We start from the raw sequence: 15,582 nt of genomic DNA, 5'->3' as shown, positions 1-15,582 counted from the left end.
CTCTGGCTGTTTACTTTCAGCGACCCTTGGTGTCGCACTCTTTGGTGCGTACGTTTGGTCAGGGGGTCTGGCATGTGGCCCCTCCGGTGTGCCCTCCACTACCCCCATGGGACTTGAATTTAGTCCTTTCGGTGCTTCAGGATGCTCCCTTTGAGGACATTTGGGAGGTTCTTTGTTGATGATTTTTTTTCTGGTAGCAATAAACCTCGATCAGACGAGTGTTTGTCTGAACTGGCAGCCTTGTCTTGCAAGGCTCCCTACTTGGTCATCCATAAGGATGAGATGGTGCTGCGGCCGCAGCCGTTTTTTCTCCCTAAGGTCGTTTCGGCTTTTCACTTGGATGTGGACATTGTTCTTCCATCCTTATGTCCTCGGCCGAAATGCCAGGAGGAGGCCACTTTACATCCTCTGGATGTGGTTCGGGCCCTACAAGTGTACTTATCTGCTACGATGGATTGTGCTTCGGGCCTATGCCCTGAAGGGGCGTGCGCGCCCCCCCTTTCGGGTTACAGCGCATTCGACCAGGGCCTCTTGGGCTTTTCCGCCATCATGCCCCTGTGTTACAGGGGTGTAAGGCAGCGACCTGGTCGTCGATCCACACTTTTTCAAAGTTTTACAAGGTGGATGTGTGTGCATCTTCTGATGTCTCCTTAGGCCGCAGGTGTTACAGGCAGCAGTTTATGGTTGGAGTTTCTTCGTTGAGCAACTCCAGTTTTGTTTGGGGTGTAGCTTGGTTTGCTGTGTTTTCCCACCCCTCAAAATTTTTTGACACTGCTTGGGGACGTCCCTACTGTCAAAGGATGCTGTGTCCGTCTATGAACAGAAGAGAAAATAGGATTTTTGTACTCACCGTAAAATCCATTTCTCTGAGTTCATAGACGGACACAGCACCCACCCCTCCTTTGTTTGTACTGCTTGTTACGAACTGAGGCTGCTAGAGCAGGTGGTGGGTTATACCCAGTGGGGCCACGCCCCCTGGGAGGAGCTGCACTGAGGAATGTGTTAACACTTAAAGTGCTTTTTTTCTGCCTAAACTCTCCTAAAGGGAAGCGGATATAACCCTACTGTCAAAGGATGCTGTGTCCGTCTATGAACTCGGAGAAATGGATTTTACGGTGAGTACAAAAATCCTATTTTTTTTTTTTTGTTTTTTTTTCCCACAACAATCCAATGGGGAACAGAAAGTGAGGTGAGATCTTCTGAACAGAGGAACAGACAGAAAGCAAATGGCACAGGGGTTGTTATCCTTCTATGCTATCCCAAAAAAAGTAGCAATTATTATTTTGCCTGGAGTTAAACTTTAAAAATGTAACTGTTCAACTTGCGAACAAACCTACAGAACCTCTCTTGGTGGTAAGATTGTCTGTATTCATGCAACCAACTCCAAACTCCAATCTCTTGTATGTTCTTATTCAACTTGTGCAATAATTAAAAAATTCCAAGTTAATTCGTTCAGAAGATTTGCTTATATTTCCAAAGTCTCTTCATACGTCACAGCATGCAGGGCCAGCTAACTGCTGCTCAATGTATTGCTCTGTCTAGGAATCTCAGAGGTATGGCAGTCTGTGACATGCGCACCGCTAGGCCTACTGACACACGTGTGTGTGTGTGTGTGTGTGTGTGTGTGTGTGTGTGTGTGTGTGTGTGTGAGATGCATAGATTTTTTTTTTTTTTTTTTTTTTTTTTTTTTATCGGAGCATCATTGGTTCTCTTGTAAGAAAAGGCAGAAAGGATGATACCATAAGAAGGTAATGGTACAAGAAGGTCCACCTGGCATGCAAAGTCAACATTTGTTTTAGCTAATTTTGTTCATTTTATACTTGCTGTTCAATTGCCTGCACTAATGCATGTTTACCACAAGGTGGCAGCAATACATAAATTATCTGTTACTATTCAGACATAACGCTCCCGTATTCCCTATATTTATAATGGCGTTAAGTGGAGTTCCACCCATTTTAAAAGTCGGTAGGTACAAAAAGTGTAGCTGCTGACTTTTAATAAACACGCACTCACCTGTCCCACGGTCCAGCGATGCGGGCGCACTAAGTCTTGCTTCTCTCCCCCCTCCTCTCTGCGGCGCCGGCATTGTAACTAGGCATTCGGCTGTGGCTTCACAGCTCGGCGCTCGCTGTGCATGCGTTAGCCACGCTGCTATCTGGGCACTCTTCTGGGACCTGTGACGTGTACAAGAATATGGGGGAGAGGTGACCTTCCTTCCAGCGCCAGGGGAGGCAGTGGGAGCCTGGTGCCTGTCAAAACTGGATACCCACTCCCTCACACAAAAAATGTGGCATGGGGGGCAATATTAATTGCATCAGTACTTAAAGCGGAGTTCCAGCCAAAAATGAAAGTCCAGATTTAAGTGTTTTCTTTCTCGTACATCACGGGACACAGAGCAGCATATTCATTACTATGTGGGTTATATGGAGTACCTTCAGGTGATGGACACTGGCAATCTCAAACAGGAAGTGCCCCTCCCTATATAACCCCCTCCCATAGGAGGAGTACCTCAGTTTTTTCGCCAGTGTCTTAGGTGTTGGTCATGGAATAGCTTGTCTCCTACATCCTTGGGATCAAGGCAGGCTAACCGGATCTGTCCAAGGTGCCTCAGAGCCAAAGTGGACAGTACCCGGGCCCCAAACCGTGGGGTTTTGCCCATAATGCTTCTCTTTTTAGAGAGCTGGACCCTGGGCCCAGGACTTAGAACCTCTGCGGTACCTAAGGTAACCTGTTTGCCAGGGTGCTATATGGGCCCAGGACAGTGGGTTCCTTTTAGGACCCCAGGGCCTGAAGGTCTAGTACGCCACCCACGGAGATGGGGGAAGATTGGACCGCTTGCTATGCAAAGTCCTGCGGCATGGAGCAGGTAAGAAAGGGGGGGCCTGCGGGACTTGGTTCGTCGGCAGGCTCTCTAGGGAGATCTTTGGGGGATGTGCCTGAGTATGCTCTTGCATTGGCAGTTTTGGGCCACTATGTCTATCAAAGAGACAGGATGGTCTGTGTATGGGCTCCCATGTGTGATCTTCCTAAAGATATGTGTTGCATTGTAAATTGTCTGCTGGGCGCTGGGTTGGGAAAGGAGCTGTGTGTTAGCTATGCTTTCCCAGGACTGGGGGGTCAGTGACTCACCTGAGGCCTTACCTGTCTGGGTGCCGTGCGGTGTCCTCCTCCAGCATGTCAGACGCTTCCTCCGCAACACGGGCGCGCGCGCGCCCTGTAATATAGGCGCAGGGTGATGATTCGCGCCGTTGTGGAGAAAGAGGGGCGGGACATCTAGTCTCATAAAAGGAAGGGGCGGCCCTTCCTCTATGCTGTGTAGCTCAGTTGCTTGCTGAGCTTGAAGGAGGAGGACGCAGAGCGGCTGCAGTGCGGCTGAGGGCACCCAGTGGCGCAAGGAAGTATTGCAGTTCTGGTGAACAGAACTAGCTGTGTGGTTACTAGCCTAAAAAATTCCTTATACAGCAGATGGATACTTGCAATTTTTTGAGGGAAGACAGCATGTTTTCATAGAAAAAAAAAAAAAAAAAAAAAAAGGTTTTGAAAAAAAAAAAAAAAAAAAAAAAATATAGGAAACATACTGGTCTTCCCGTTTTGGTTTTTGGACGTTAATTGTTAATACCGTTCCCTAAAACCGTACTATTTCTTTCTCCTAGCTACAACCATCAAGGGTTGTAAGCAGGGGTACCTCGGTATTGTACCATGGCTTCCAAAGGTTCAGGATCAGGGGGTACAAAAGAAAGAGGGCCCCCCCTCAGATTCTGACGGTTCAGATCGGCCTATGCCGGTACTTTCCCCACAGGTTATTACACCATTGGGCACCTTGGTTAAGCCATTAGGGAGATCTGGTGCTGAGGCTACATCAGATCCACCCAACCTTGTGTTTATCACAGAGAGTATGCTAGCCGCCTCCTTGGAGGGGCTAGAGAAAAGATTGGCGGCTATGATAGCCAAATCTACACCGGGTAAAAAGCGGACTAGGTCTCCGTCGCCTGAGTGTGGACCCTCAGATGCTGAGGTTCTCTCCCCGGGGGGATTTGAGTTGCAGGAGGATCATTTGGACCGGGACCAAATTGGTTCAGAGGTTGAGGGTTCGGCTAATGAAGAGCCTTGCTCGGCCTCCCAAGCGGAAAGCTTCTGGGTTCATTCTCTGACAGACATGGTCCACTTGGCGTTTAATTTGCCTTTGCCGGAACCTCAGGGTCCGGCCGTATCATCTTTAGGCTCTTTGAAAACGCCTCGCAGTAGCGCTGTTTTTCCAGTCCATCCTCTTTTAGAGGAAGTAATCTTCCAGGATTGGGCACGACCAGACAGAATCTTTTTACCACCTAAAAAATTTTCCGTCGTCTATCCTATGGAAGAAAAATTTGCCAAAAAGTGGACTCTCCCAGTGGTGGATGCCGCCATCTCCTGTGTAAATAAGTCCTTGACTTGCCCGGTAGAAAACATACAAGTGTTTAAAGAACCGGTTGATAAGCGTTTGGAGACGCTTTTAAAAGCATCCTTTACTACGGCGGGTGCAGTAATACAGCCAGCGGTGGCTGCTATTGGAGTTTGTCAGGCACTAACAGACCAGACAAGACAAATGCTTAAGGTTATTCCGGCCCAACAGGCGGAAGAATTATCTGATATTCCTAGAGCCATGTGCTTCGCGGTGGATGCTATAAGGGATTCCATCCAGCAAGCGTCTCGTCTGTCACTATTTTTAGTACATATGAGAAGGCTCTTATGGTTAAAGAACTGGGAGGCTGAGCCCCCATGCAAAAAGCTCCTGGCAGGGTTTCCCTTCCATGGAGAACGACTCTTCGGGGAAGATCTGGATAAATACATTCAGACTATTTCAAGTGGCAAAAGTACACTTCTACCAGTAAAAAAGAAGGTCCGGGGACCTGCGTTCAAACGGCAGCTTCCCCCTGCTCAGGGGCCCGCCAATTCCAGGCAGTATCGACGGCCTCCTGCGAGATCATACTTTAACAATAAGCCACCAGGACAAGCCTTTGGAGGCAAGAAGCAGTGGTATCGTAAACCAGCAAAGACAGCCCCTAAGTCTGCCTCATGAAGGGACGCCCCCACCCACGAAGGTGGGGGGAAGGCTGCGTCTTTTTTCAGAAATTTGGGAGACCGACATTCCCGACAAGTGGGTCCGGTCTTCCGTGGCCACAGGCTACAAATTAGAATTTCTAAGAATCCCTCCACCTCATTATCAGGAGTCGAGAGTGCCAGTCGAGCCGACAAAGAAGGCCGCCTTAATGGCGGCATTAAATCATTTGCTTTACCAAGGCGTGATAGTAGAGGTACCAGCCCAGGAACAGGGGCTAGGGTTCTACTCCAATCTGTTCATCATCCCAAAGCCCAACGGCGATGTCAGGCCAATCTTGGACTTAAAGGGATTAAATGCGTACTTAAAAGTACGCTCGTTCCGGATGGAATCCGTGCGATCGGCAGCCGCCGCACTTCAGAAAGACGACTTTCTGGCCTCCATAGACATAAAGGATGCTTACCTTCATGTGCCAATTTTTCAGCCACATCAAAGGTTTCTACGCTTCACAGTGGCTCGGCGTCATTTTCAATTTGTGGCACTCCCTTTCGGGTTGGCTACGGCTCCTCGAGTATTCACCAAGGTCCTAGCTCCAATTCTAGCCAACCTAAGAATCCAGGGGATCATTGTCCTAGCATACCTGGACGACCTTCTAATCATAGATCATTCATCTCCTGGCCTGGAGCGAGCAGTGGCTCTCACGGTTCGATACCTAGAGAGGTTCGGTTGGGTCCTAAACCGAGAAAAATCAGCTTTCCAACCCACAAAGAGGTTGGAATATCTCGGCATGTCATTAGACACGGAACAACAAAGGGTGTTCCTGCCTCGAATAAAGGTCGAGGCTATCAAAGAATTGATACATCTGGTTCTAAGCAAGAGAGAACCAACGATTCGCCTATGCATGCGATTACTAGGCAAGCTAGTGGCCACCTTCGAAGCGGTGCCATACGCTCAAAGTCACACTCGTGTCCTGCAGGCAGCCATTCTGTCAGCATGGAGCAAGAGGCCACAGGCCTTGGAATTTCCGTTGCCACTCTCATCAAGGGTCCGGCAGAGTCTGTGTTGGTGGTTAGACCCTCAGAATCTACTGAAGGGAAAATCTTTCAGCCCCGTGACATGGAAGATAGTGACCACAGATGCCAGCCTGAAGGGCTGGGGAGCGATCTTGGATGGGTGCACTCACCAAGGTACGTGGGCACAGGAGGAGAGTCAATTGCCCATCAATATCTTGGAGCTCAGAGCTGCTCGGCTAGCCCTCAGGGCTTGGACCTCCAAATTACAGGGGTTCCCGGTGAGGATACAGTCAGACAATGCCACGGCGGTGGCATATATAAATCACCAAGGGGGAACCAAGAGTCAAGCAGCTCAGAGAGAAGTGAGCTTAATTTTCCTATGGGCAGAGAATCATGTGCCCTGCATATCGGCAATATTCATTCCCGGGGTGGACAACCTGCAGGCGGACTTCTTGAGTCGTCAGACTCTGTCGCCAGGGGAATGGTCTCTGCATCCGCAAATATTTCAGATAATTTGCCAGAAGTGGGGAATGCCGGACGTGGATATCATGGCATCAAGGCTCAACAAGAAACTAGACAGGTTCATGTCCCGGACTCGGGACCCTATGGCCTGCGGGACCGATTGGTTAGTTTACCCTTGGCATCAGTTCAATCTTCTATATGCCTTCCCTCCGCTCCAGTTACTACCCCGCCTGTTGCGCAGGATCAGGGTGGAGCACAAGCCAGTCATTCTGATAGCTCCAGCATGGCCCAGAAGGGCATGGTACTCACTAATCCTAAAGATGTCAGTGGGAGACCCTTGGACGCTTCCTCTACGACCAGACCTACTCTCACAAGGCCCGATCCTCCACCCTGCATTACGGCGTCTAAATTTGACGGCCTGGCGGCTGAATCCCTGATTCTTAGGGGTAGAGGTCTATCTAGACAAGTAATCTCTACCCTGATTAAGGCTAGAAAGCCAGTCTCCAGAGTAATTTATTACAGGGTTTGGAGGGCCTATGTAGGCTGGTGCGAGTCCAAGAAATGGCTTTCCCGCAAATATACCATTGATAGAGTATTAAGTTTTCTCCAGCTAGGAGTGGATAAAGGATTGGCATTAAGCACAATCAAGGGACAGATTTCAGCTTTGTCAGTGTGGTTTCAGAGGCCGCTGGCCACCCACTCGCTGGTTAAGACCTTCATTCAGGGGGTCTTGCGTATTAATCCTCCGGTTAAGTCACCACTTTGTCCGTGGGACTTGAATCTTGTTCTGTCAACTCTACAGAAACAACCCTTTGAGCCGTTGGCTGAAGTTCCTTTGGTTTTACTAACAAGGAAGTTGGTATTTCTGGTCGCCATAGTTTCCGCCAGAAGAGTGTCAGAGTTGGCAGCCTTATCTTGTAAGGAGCCATATCTTATTCTGCATAAGGACAAGGTGGTTCTCCGTCCTCATCCTTCGTTTTTACCAAAGGTTATATCCAGTTTTCATCTAAACCAGGATTTGGTATTACCATCCTTTTTTCCAAAGCCCACTTCCAGAAAGGAAGGGTTGCTGCATACCTTGGATATTGTCAGGGCCATGAAGGCCTATCTTAAAGCTACAGAGAAGATTCGGAAAACAGATGTGTTATTCATTTTGCCAGATGGGCCCAAGAAGGGGCAGGCAGCTGCAAAATCCACCATTTCGAGATGGATTAAACAGTTAATTATTCAGGCCTACGGCTTGAAGAGGTTGCCTCCTCCGTTGTCAGTAAAGGCCCATTCTACCAGGGCCATGGGCGCCTCCTGGGCAGCACACCATCAGATCTCTATGGCTCAAGTATGCAAGGCGGCAACCTGGTCTTCAGTCCACACGTTTACAAAATTTTACCAGTTGGACGTAAGAAGGAATACAGATACAGCCTTTGGGCAGGCAGTGCTGCGGGCTGCGATTTAAGACCCTCAGAATCGGGGACACCCTTGAGTTAAAATTTAAGTTTAAATTTAATTTTCTCAACTAAGTTGGATTTATTATTATTTGAGAGTATCTCTGAATTAAATCCTGTGTCTTGGGAAGATTTCTCCCTCCCCTCAGTAAAGCATTGCTTTAGGACATCCCACATAGTAATGAATATGCTGCTCTGTGTCCCGTGATGTACGAGAAAGAAAAAGGGATTTTTAATACAGCTTACCTGTAAAATCCTTTTCTTGGAGTACATCACGGGACACAGAGCTCCCACCCCTCTTGTGGGGACCATTTTGGGAGGCATACTGCTTGCTACAAAACTGAGGTACTCCTCCTATGGGAGGGGGTTATATAGGGAGGGGCACTTCCTGTTTGAGATTGCCAGTGTCCATCACCTGAAGGTACTCCATATAACCCATATAGTAATGAATGCTGCTCTGTGTCCCGTGATGTACTCCAAGAAAAGGATTTTACAGGTAAGCTGTATTAAAAATCCCTTTTTTTTAATGTCTTGTTTACTGTAGCAGAACTTTTGCATGGGGGTGTTTTTTTTTTTTTTTTTTGGTTGTGAACATAATCTTGTTGACAAGTAGTGAAGCACAATTGGTGGTCCAAGATGACACAGGATGAGGTGGATTGTTGCACATTATTTGCATGCTCACTAGAAATGCATGGGGGAATTTCTGAAAGATGGTGCAGCTGTGCTTGACAACAAATTGGCTTCTAGCTTTCATTTTCAAAGCTTCAAGTAGAAGAAAACCCTGACTATAACTATTCTTATAAATGTTCCCTTCCTCCTATCTAAACTGTTTATTATTTATTTAAAAAAAAAAAATCTATACTTCAACTTTTTAATTTGCTCCTGTCCCTTCACGTGATCTTTCGTGTAAGGGAGCTTGGGACATTGCCCATAGGCTCCCAAGGCTGCTGTTGGCGCTGTGTGTGTGTGTTCCCCCATGGTTTCCATTTTTATGTTTTTATACCTCACTATTTTTTTTATATAATATTTGTTTGGGGTGTTGGCAGCTCAAAGATTTCCTTCTTTACATGTAACTCAACAAAAATCTGTGGCATTCAAATGTGTATAGGGAAATGCTTGTTATAGCTGAAAGTTAAACATTTGTCATGCAAATAACCTTTTGATTTATATAGGCAAAGTGGTGTGTGTAATAGCCCCTTTTGTTCCTTCCAGTAGTTTGTTTCAACTATTAGGCTTCATTTCCATGGACGTTTTTACAGCCACTTTTCTGAGCTTATTTTGTAGCTTAAAAACGGCTCTCCATGTTAGTCTATGGCCTCATGCCCACCATTATGTTTTTGAGCTGTAGATGGCTGAGCCGTTTTTAAGCTGCAAAAAAAAAACAACAGGACCAGTGCGTTCTGAAGCTCCAGCCTTAGAGCTGTAAAAATGCCAGACATTAAACGCGCAAGAACGCTACCGCGCCATTTTTGAGCTCCAGCTCCAAAAAAAAAAAAAATGGACAGGCGTTTTTAAGCTGTAGAAAAGGCTAAAAAAAGTGGCTGTAAAAACGTCCATGGAAATGAAGCCTTAAGAGGAAAAATATACGGTGCCTTGAAAGTATTCATGCCCCTTCAACATTTTCCACATTTGTTATGTTGCAACCAAAAGTGTGTGTGTGTTTTATTTGGAGGGGGGGGGGGGGGTTGTATGTGATAGACCAACACATCATTGTGAAGTGGAAGGAAAATTTATATATGGTTTTTCAACATTAAAAGGGGGGTGAAACGTGTGGTGTGTATTCAGCCCTCCTGAGTCAATACTTTGTAGAATCTCCTTTCACTGCAAATTTTTAAATAATCTTTTGGATGTCTCTACCAGCTTTGCACATCTAAAGCAAATTTTTTTTTTTGCCCATTCTTCTTAGCAAGATGGCTCAAGATCTGTCAGATTGGATGGAGAGCATCTGTTGCATCTTCAAGTCTTTCCACAGATACTCAATTGAAATTATGATTGGGTCATTCTAACACATGAATATGATTTGATCAAAGCCATTCCATTGTAGCTCCGGCTGTATGTTATGGGTCGTTGTCCTGCTGGAAGGTGAACCTCCGCCCCAGTCTCGTCTTTTGCAGACTCTAACAGGTTTTCTTTTAAGATTGCCCTGTATTTGACTCCATCCATCTTCCCATCAACTCTGATCAGCTTCTGTGTCCCTACTTAAGAAAAGCATCCCCACAACATGATGCCACCACCATGTTTCACAATGGGGATGGTGTGTTCAGGGTGATGTGCAGTGTTTGGTTTTTCTACCACACACAGCGTTATTCTTTTAGGCCAAGAAGTTCCATTTTAGGCTCATCTGACCAGAGCACCTTCTCCCACATGGCTTCCTGCAAACGAGACTTATAGCTTTCCCTTTTCTTTTTTTTTTTTTCTTGCCACTCATCCTTAACCACTTCATTACCAGTTTTGTTCATCTTCCTTTAAAAAAGTAACTAGTTACAATTACAAGTTACTTGACCGAAAAAGTAAGTGAATTAGCGACTCGGTTACTTTTTTGGCAAAGTAACTAGTTACTCGGAAAAGTAACTGAGAATTTTTTTGAAAAATGTGCACCTGGGAGGTATCTGCTATATCATCCAATCACATGCAGGGTCAGGGCACCCCCCAGGAATGGTAATTTATGCAATTTTTCATTTTAAGCATTATAAAAAATTGCTGCCTGCAAAAATATATATAATATATATATATATATATATATATATATATAAAAAATTTTTTTTGTTGCATGTCCCCCAGGGCATTGAAAATCCCCCCCCCCCCCCCCCCCCCCATCCCAATCCTTATCCTTGCCATTTGTTTGACAATCACTAGCATGTTCACCTAGAAAATGGCCATTAACATTCACCAAACATTTATTTTATTATTGTTGGGATTCAGCACCTGAAATTTAGTCCTGTTCGCTGAACCTGCCCCAAACTGATCCCAGGTAAAACCAGCTCATCACAAACTGCCACCATATCCCTCTCAGCATATAAATATTTTCATTGTTTCCTCGGTAATTAAAGCAGGTTTGGGTTTCATGGATCAAATGGCTGGAAGCTCAACAATTTTATGATAGTTATTATTCAGTACTGCATTCGAATTAGCACTTTAATCATAAAAAACTTGTAAGGAAAAATGTGCATGCAATATTGAGCTGAGTTATTAAATACAAGTGGAAGTGGTTCTTGGAGTGTACTTGTACTGCAGGTACTAACCACAGTCGGTGTTGCCTGGTGTGACTTGGCTGCTGGCTTGCTGCTGGCCTCAGACCGGTGGTGGAGCGGAGCCTCCGCGGGAGACGGACGGGGGAGATGCCGGCTCCCTCAGTCACTCGCACCCGACTAGTCCCGACGGACACACAAGTCATGGCCGCGGGCGGGAGACTCCAGGGGCGCGTGCATGCGCCAGCGCCACCCACCGAGTCAGTCCGACACTGGGTCACATGCCCGCCGGCCACCAATCAAGGAGCAGCATGGCATGTGATGACAGTGTGACCCGGGCCACCCAATCACAGTTCACACTGCATTTACATGCTCCATCCCGCCGGCCCTGAGGAGAAATTAGAGACATGACCCCGGACTGCCACCCGCGCCGTGCGCTCAATGTAACTTTGTAACGCCGCCAATGTAATGGCAATGGCATTGGCGACGGGGTAAAAGTAATCAGGTAGATTACTAGTTACCCCTTGACGGCCAATCGTTGCGTAACGGCGTTTACACTGTTCATTACCCAGCCATAGTCATATGACGTCCACAGATGGGATCTCTCATCCTGGTTGGGCGTCATCTGATTTCCTTGACTTTGGGGGGGGGGATACCTGAATGATGCCTGCAGCTATAGGCATCATTCAGATAACATTCTTTCATGCTGGCGATTCCGAGCATAAGAGCGATCAGAGCGGCAGTTCCGCAGCTTAATCGTTCTTGTAGGGGAGGGGACATCTACCTCCTGCCCCCCCCCCTTTACAATTGCAGTATAATTATAAATAATGCATTTTATTTTTTTTTCCCTTCTTTCTTTTCCCAACCATATTTTGAGCATTATTGTGCACTCGCTGCTCAGGAAAGTGTGTATTTTTTTTTTTTTTTTTTTTTATATATGCATGGATAATTATTTTGTGTATAATTTATATGTAATTCTTCTAGGAGTAATTACAGGCACTCATGTCAGTGTTTTTTCTCCATAGCTAATCTTGTGCTGCATCAGACCGTAGAGCGGATACACGTTGGGAAGAAATATGGTGATATCCCCAGAGGAATATTTGTTGTGAGAGGCGAGAATGTGGTTCTCCTCGGGGAAATTGTAAGTAGGCTAATGAAATAATTTTTCCGGTCTAGTTTAAATGGAAATTGTTTTTTTAAGATGCGTGTTTAATGCAGGGTTGAGCAGCCTCAGGCTTTTAAAGATTTTGAGAAACTACATCCCTGTATGTCTTGCCAGTGAGGTAAGATGGCATATTCTTCATGTACACTGACCGGACACTTTATTAGGTACGCTTGTTCAATCGATTGGTGATACAAATTGCTAATCGGCCAATCACATGGCAGCAACTCTATGCATTTATACATTGAGACGAGGCAACTTGCTGAAGTTCAAACTGCGCATCAGAATGGGGAAGAAAGGGTATTTAAGAGACTTTGAACGTGGTGTGGTTGGGGTGAGCGTCCATTTCCGTGTCCATCCCTTTATGACTACAGTGTACCCATCTTCTGATGTGCTCTCAGCCAATGGCTGACTGGAGTGTTCTGGTGGGGGGCTGTCAAAACACAATAGAACAGCAGGGGAAATTTTTTTTTTTTTTTATTTTTTTTTGTCAGACTTGCCTCTACTGTGCAGTTAGTTTTGCACAGAGTGGCCCTGATCCTCGGGTTCCCCGGCGGTGCTGGTAGCTCTTGCGCTCTTGTTAGCCAGAAAAGCTGTGTTTCTGTGTGGTCCCTTCTCTTACAGGATGGCTTCACTTTATTGGGGTCTGAGACTTGGCCTTTCCCACCTTGTCATCCTTTCCCCATTGCGAGCACCTCGTGGCAGACAAGGGTTGCAGAGAAGCAATAGCTGGCAAGCCCTCATGGAATGCTATATTTGCTATAAAGATCAAGATAGCCGTGGCTGTGTGGCGATGTGTTGGGTGGTCCAGAATACCCATATGGGCAGCTTTGGCTAACCACAAAATCTTGATATGCTCGTACAACTGCACATCGCTGGTCTATGTACAATTAATCGTGTAACTTACTATGAGACCATAGGTTGCAGAATCTATACAAAGAATTTACTAACAGTGGTTTGATTTAGCGTACATGATCTAGCATCTGAATTTACACCCTGGTTTCCTTTAATACATGGTGTAAAAATAAAGGTTCCAATGGGCAGGGCCAACAAGTTCTGCTGTGTTGATATTGACAGGCTGCATCATATGTCGGTTTTGATTTTTGTCATTTTTAAGGTGTATTGAAGTTTCCCGGTGGTTAAACCAATCATGTTTTTTCACGCAGGACCTAGAGAAAGAGAGCGACACTCCATTGCTTCAAGTTTCCATTGAGGAGATCTTGGAGGAGCAGCGAGTAGAGCAGCAAAGCAAGCAGGAGGCGGAGAAGTTGAAGGTGCAGGCCTTGAAGGAACGGGGTCTGTCTATTCCCAGAGTGGACACCTTGGATGAATACTAAGCTGCTTTATCGGACAGTTTGACACTGAATGTTTTCTTGCAATGTCGTCAAGTATTGTTTTTGTTTTTTGCTGCTTTGGACTATTGCAGCAGTGCTATACAGCAATCGTCTAAGTTTGTGAAATGAGTTAAGTTGCACACAGTGGTGATGCCAAACCAAAATCACGTGTATTAAAGAATTTCCATTATGGGGAGGACACCCCCGTCAATTTTATTTTACTTCTGTTTAATATGTAATAGAATTATACTAAAATGATTGCTTTTTAGTTGTGCTTATTTTATGCAAGTAAATCCAAAAGTATTTGCTGTCTATTGAATGGCATTGTGGCCTGAATTAAAAGATTGGGCACTTTCCCCTTTGGCATAAAATTTGCTGTGAAACTTTACCACCTTCCGGGTGTGCTCCGGTGAGCCTGTAATGAGCACAGCAAGTGCCATGTGTCTGAACCAGTGAAGACAGGGTCGCAAGAGCAAAAAATGGCATTTGGCAAACAAGCTATGTTCTTTAACTCTTCAGACTTGAGAAGTTTGCATTTTAAAGGATAGCTCAGCATTTGTTAAAGACTTTTTTTTTTTTTTTTTTTTTTTTTTTTAAATGTGAGGGTGTTTTAAAAAAAAAACGCGTCCACGAGCAGAAGCGAATGCACACGTCCACATATAAAAATGGTGTTCAAACCTCACACGTGAGGTATTGCCACGATCATTGGAGCAAGAGCAATAATTCTAGCCCTAGACCTCCTCAAACTATTACCCAAAAGAAAAATTCTACAGGTTGCATGTTTTGAGTTGGTCGCTATTCCAGGCGGTAGCAATTTTGACGAGTGACATGTTGGGGATCAATTTTGCATAATATCTTTCACAATATAAGAAAAAAAAAATTGGGCTAACTTTACTGTCTTGCACTCTTTGAAAAAAAATTTTTTTCCAAAAGTGCGCTTGTAAAACGGCTGCGTGAAATATGGTGTGACCGAAGTATTGCAACGACCGCCATTTTATTCTGTAGTGTAACCCCCAAACTTATTATTATTATTTTTATTAGAGAGAAAAATTTAAGTAATTGTTTGCAAAAAAAACGCTCACCATAACACAACATAAGCAGAAGTTGCCCAAATGGTGCTAAAGAGCTGAAAAAACACGTAGTTTTGTGTTTGTTGGTCAACTATTCTTTGTATGCAATACAAGTTCATGGCCAACGCCCTTCGGACAAAAGTCCTACGCTTTCTCCGGAAAATCTGATCGTGTGTACCAGGCTTAAGAGTGTCAATTCGTATGCAATCAGGGAAGCCCTTGCAATATATGGTTTTGCGCCTGTGTTTGTGATTAAAAAAAGTCAACTAAGCTGTTATGAATGAATAAATTGGTTCATAATAGCTGTTTCCAATGTTGGGATTAGACCACAGCTGTTCCTCCAGTATTTTTTGATAACATACTGCATTCATCTTGCCATCATTTTTGCACAAATTTCCTGTGCCTTTGTAGCTCACACGTCCCCAAAACATCAGCGATCCACCTCCGTGTTTCACAGTAGGAATGGTGTACCTTTCATCGTAGGCCTTGTTGATTCCTCTCCAAATTTTAGCTTTTTTGGCCACAACCATAAAACTCTAAATTTCACTCCATATGACTTTGTGCCAGAAGGTTTGAGGATTGTCTCTGTGCTGTTTGTCATATTGTAGGCGGGATACTTTGACATTTGTGTAGTAATGGCTTTCTTCTGGCCACTCGACCATGCAGCCCATCTTTCTTCAAGTGCCTCCTTATTGTGCATCTTGAAACAGCCACACCACATGTTTTCAGAGTCCTGTATTTCACATGAAGTTATTTGTGGGTTTTTGCTTTGCATCCCGAACAATTTTCCTGGCAGTTGTGGCTGAAATTTTAGTTGGTCTACCTGACCATGGTTTGGTTTCAACAGAACCCTTCATTTTCCACTTCTTGATTAGA

General features: G+C 45.3%; 1 protein-coding gene across 2 annotated transcripts in view; it reads left to right on the top strand.

Moving 5' to 3' along the window:
- Positions 1-13,955, top strand: part of LSM1 (LSM1 homolog, mRNA degradation associated) — a 32,016-nt gene extending 18,061 nt beyond the window's left edge. For both annotated transcript variants that reach the window (XM_040346255.1, XM_040346254.1), the window contains exons 3-4: positions 12,166-12,281; positions 13,469-13,955. In XM_040346255.1, the coding sequence (XP_040202189.1) occupies positions 12,166-12,281; positions 13,469-13,639 (287 nt within the window). In that variant the 3' untranslated portion in view covers positions 13,640-13,955. The remainder of the gene's footprint in view (positions 1-12,165; positions 12,282-13,468) is intronic.
- The last annotated feature ends 1,627 nt before the right edge of the window (positions 13,956-15,582 follow it).

This window comes from Rana temporaria, chromosome 3 (genome assembly GCF_905171775.1).
Source record: "Rana temporaria chromosome 3, aRanTem1.1, whole genome shotgun sequence".
Lineage (NCBI taxonomy): Eukaryota > Metazoa > Chordata > Amphibia > Anura > Ranidae > Rana > Rana temporaria.
The sequence above is the reverse complement of the archived record's forward strand: the minus strand, read 5'-3'. Positions and strand labels throughout refer to the sequence as shown.